Genomic DNA, 1,186 nt, shown 5'->3' with positions numbered 1-1,186 from the left:
TGTTTCTGTAATGCAATCGGGTTGTGCTTGTGCCTTCCCAATGCATTTCTGGACAGTCATGTGGGTGCTTGTGTCCATGATGTACTTGGGTTGGCATTTCCAGTTATAGCAGAAATTTAGGAGGGAATGTTCTTGTTGTTATGCAGCCACCGCTGAGCGCTGGCTAGGGGGGCTGCTATTGAAAAATACAAGGAAGGGCTTGGTCCTAAGCAAAATATCCCGCAGTATGCCAGAGAAAAAGTCCATCCGGGTGCAGCAGGCAAGATAAGATCTGAGTGTGCGAGGCAGTGATATAGGATAATTGGGTTATACAGGGCGTTGGATGCAGTAGAAGGGTGGCCCTATTGGCACTCTGTCCTGACATATCATACCAGAACTCTCCAGTGATAATTGCTGTCAGAGAGGGTATCCTAACCATTTGCCTGACTTAATACCTCGTTGGGTTTGCTTATCTTTGTGTGTACTGATGTATTTTGCTATTTAATATTCAGGCTTGTAACCTGAGTCTAACTTCAGTTAACTTTGACTCCTGTCTATACTGACCTGTATAAGGCTAGCACAGTGGAAGGTAAAGGTCAAGCAGTCCTTGGTTTTTCTTGACTTGTTTTTCTTGACTTTCAGAGCTACACCTTCAGTTACTCCACACCCCACCAGTGGTGCCTGATGTAATCAGAGAAGCTGGATTCTCTGATTTCTCCGATTTCTTTTTTACTTTCTCTTGTCTTTTGTGGAATGTAGAAATGGTCAAATGCGGCACTGTTTTAATGTCTGGGCCTTACTTCTTGAAACATTAATTTGCATCTTTGTGTGCCATGTTTCCCCAAGTAGCCCCATTTAGCCCCTTTGGAGTGAACCTGATCAACTGTCTGTAATATTACTTGGTGACGGTTTGCTGGGGTTTTAAGTAAAAAGTGAAACTGTCTATAGCCTAACTTGTGTTTACAAGCACCTTAGGAATCATTTGACAAAGATTGTTCAGTGGATAATACAGCAAAATTCACATGCACGTCCAAACACACTGGCAATTTTCCTTCTGTACGGGATGTGTAGTCCTCTTGGGAATTGAGAGAGGAATGGAGCAACAAGTAGGGCTGAACGATTATGGAAAATAATCTAATTGCGATTTTTTGCCCCAATATTGCGATTGCGATGCGATATGCGATTATTTTTTAAGGTCTTTGTCTTC

At 42.7% G+C, this 1,186-nt stretch overlaps 1 protein-coding gene across 1 annotated transcript in view; it reads left to right on the top strand.

Annotated features, from left to right (window-relative positions):
* The first annotated feature begins 226 nt into the window (after positions 1–226).
* Positions 227–1,186, top strand: part of atp13a3 (ATPase 13A3) — a 24,558-nt gene continuing 23,598 nt past the window's right edge. The window contains exon 1 of the mRNA XM_005730385.1: positions 227–259. Coding sequence (XP_005730442.1) covers positions 227–259 — 33 coding nt within the window. The remainder of the gene's footprint in view (positions 260–1,186) is intronic.

This window comes from Pundamilia nyererei, unplaced genomic scaffold, assembly GCF_000239375.1.
Source record: "Pundamilia nyererei isolate P.nyererei 1_Seehausen unplaced genomic scaffold, PunNye1.0 scaffold00036, whole genome shotgun sequence".
NCBI lineage: Eukaryota > Metazoa > Chordata > Actinopteri > Cichliformes > Cichlidae > Pundamilia > Pundamilia nyererei.
This window is presented reverse-complemented; position numbering and strand designations above follow the sequence as displayed.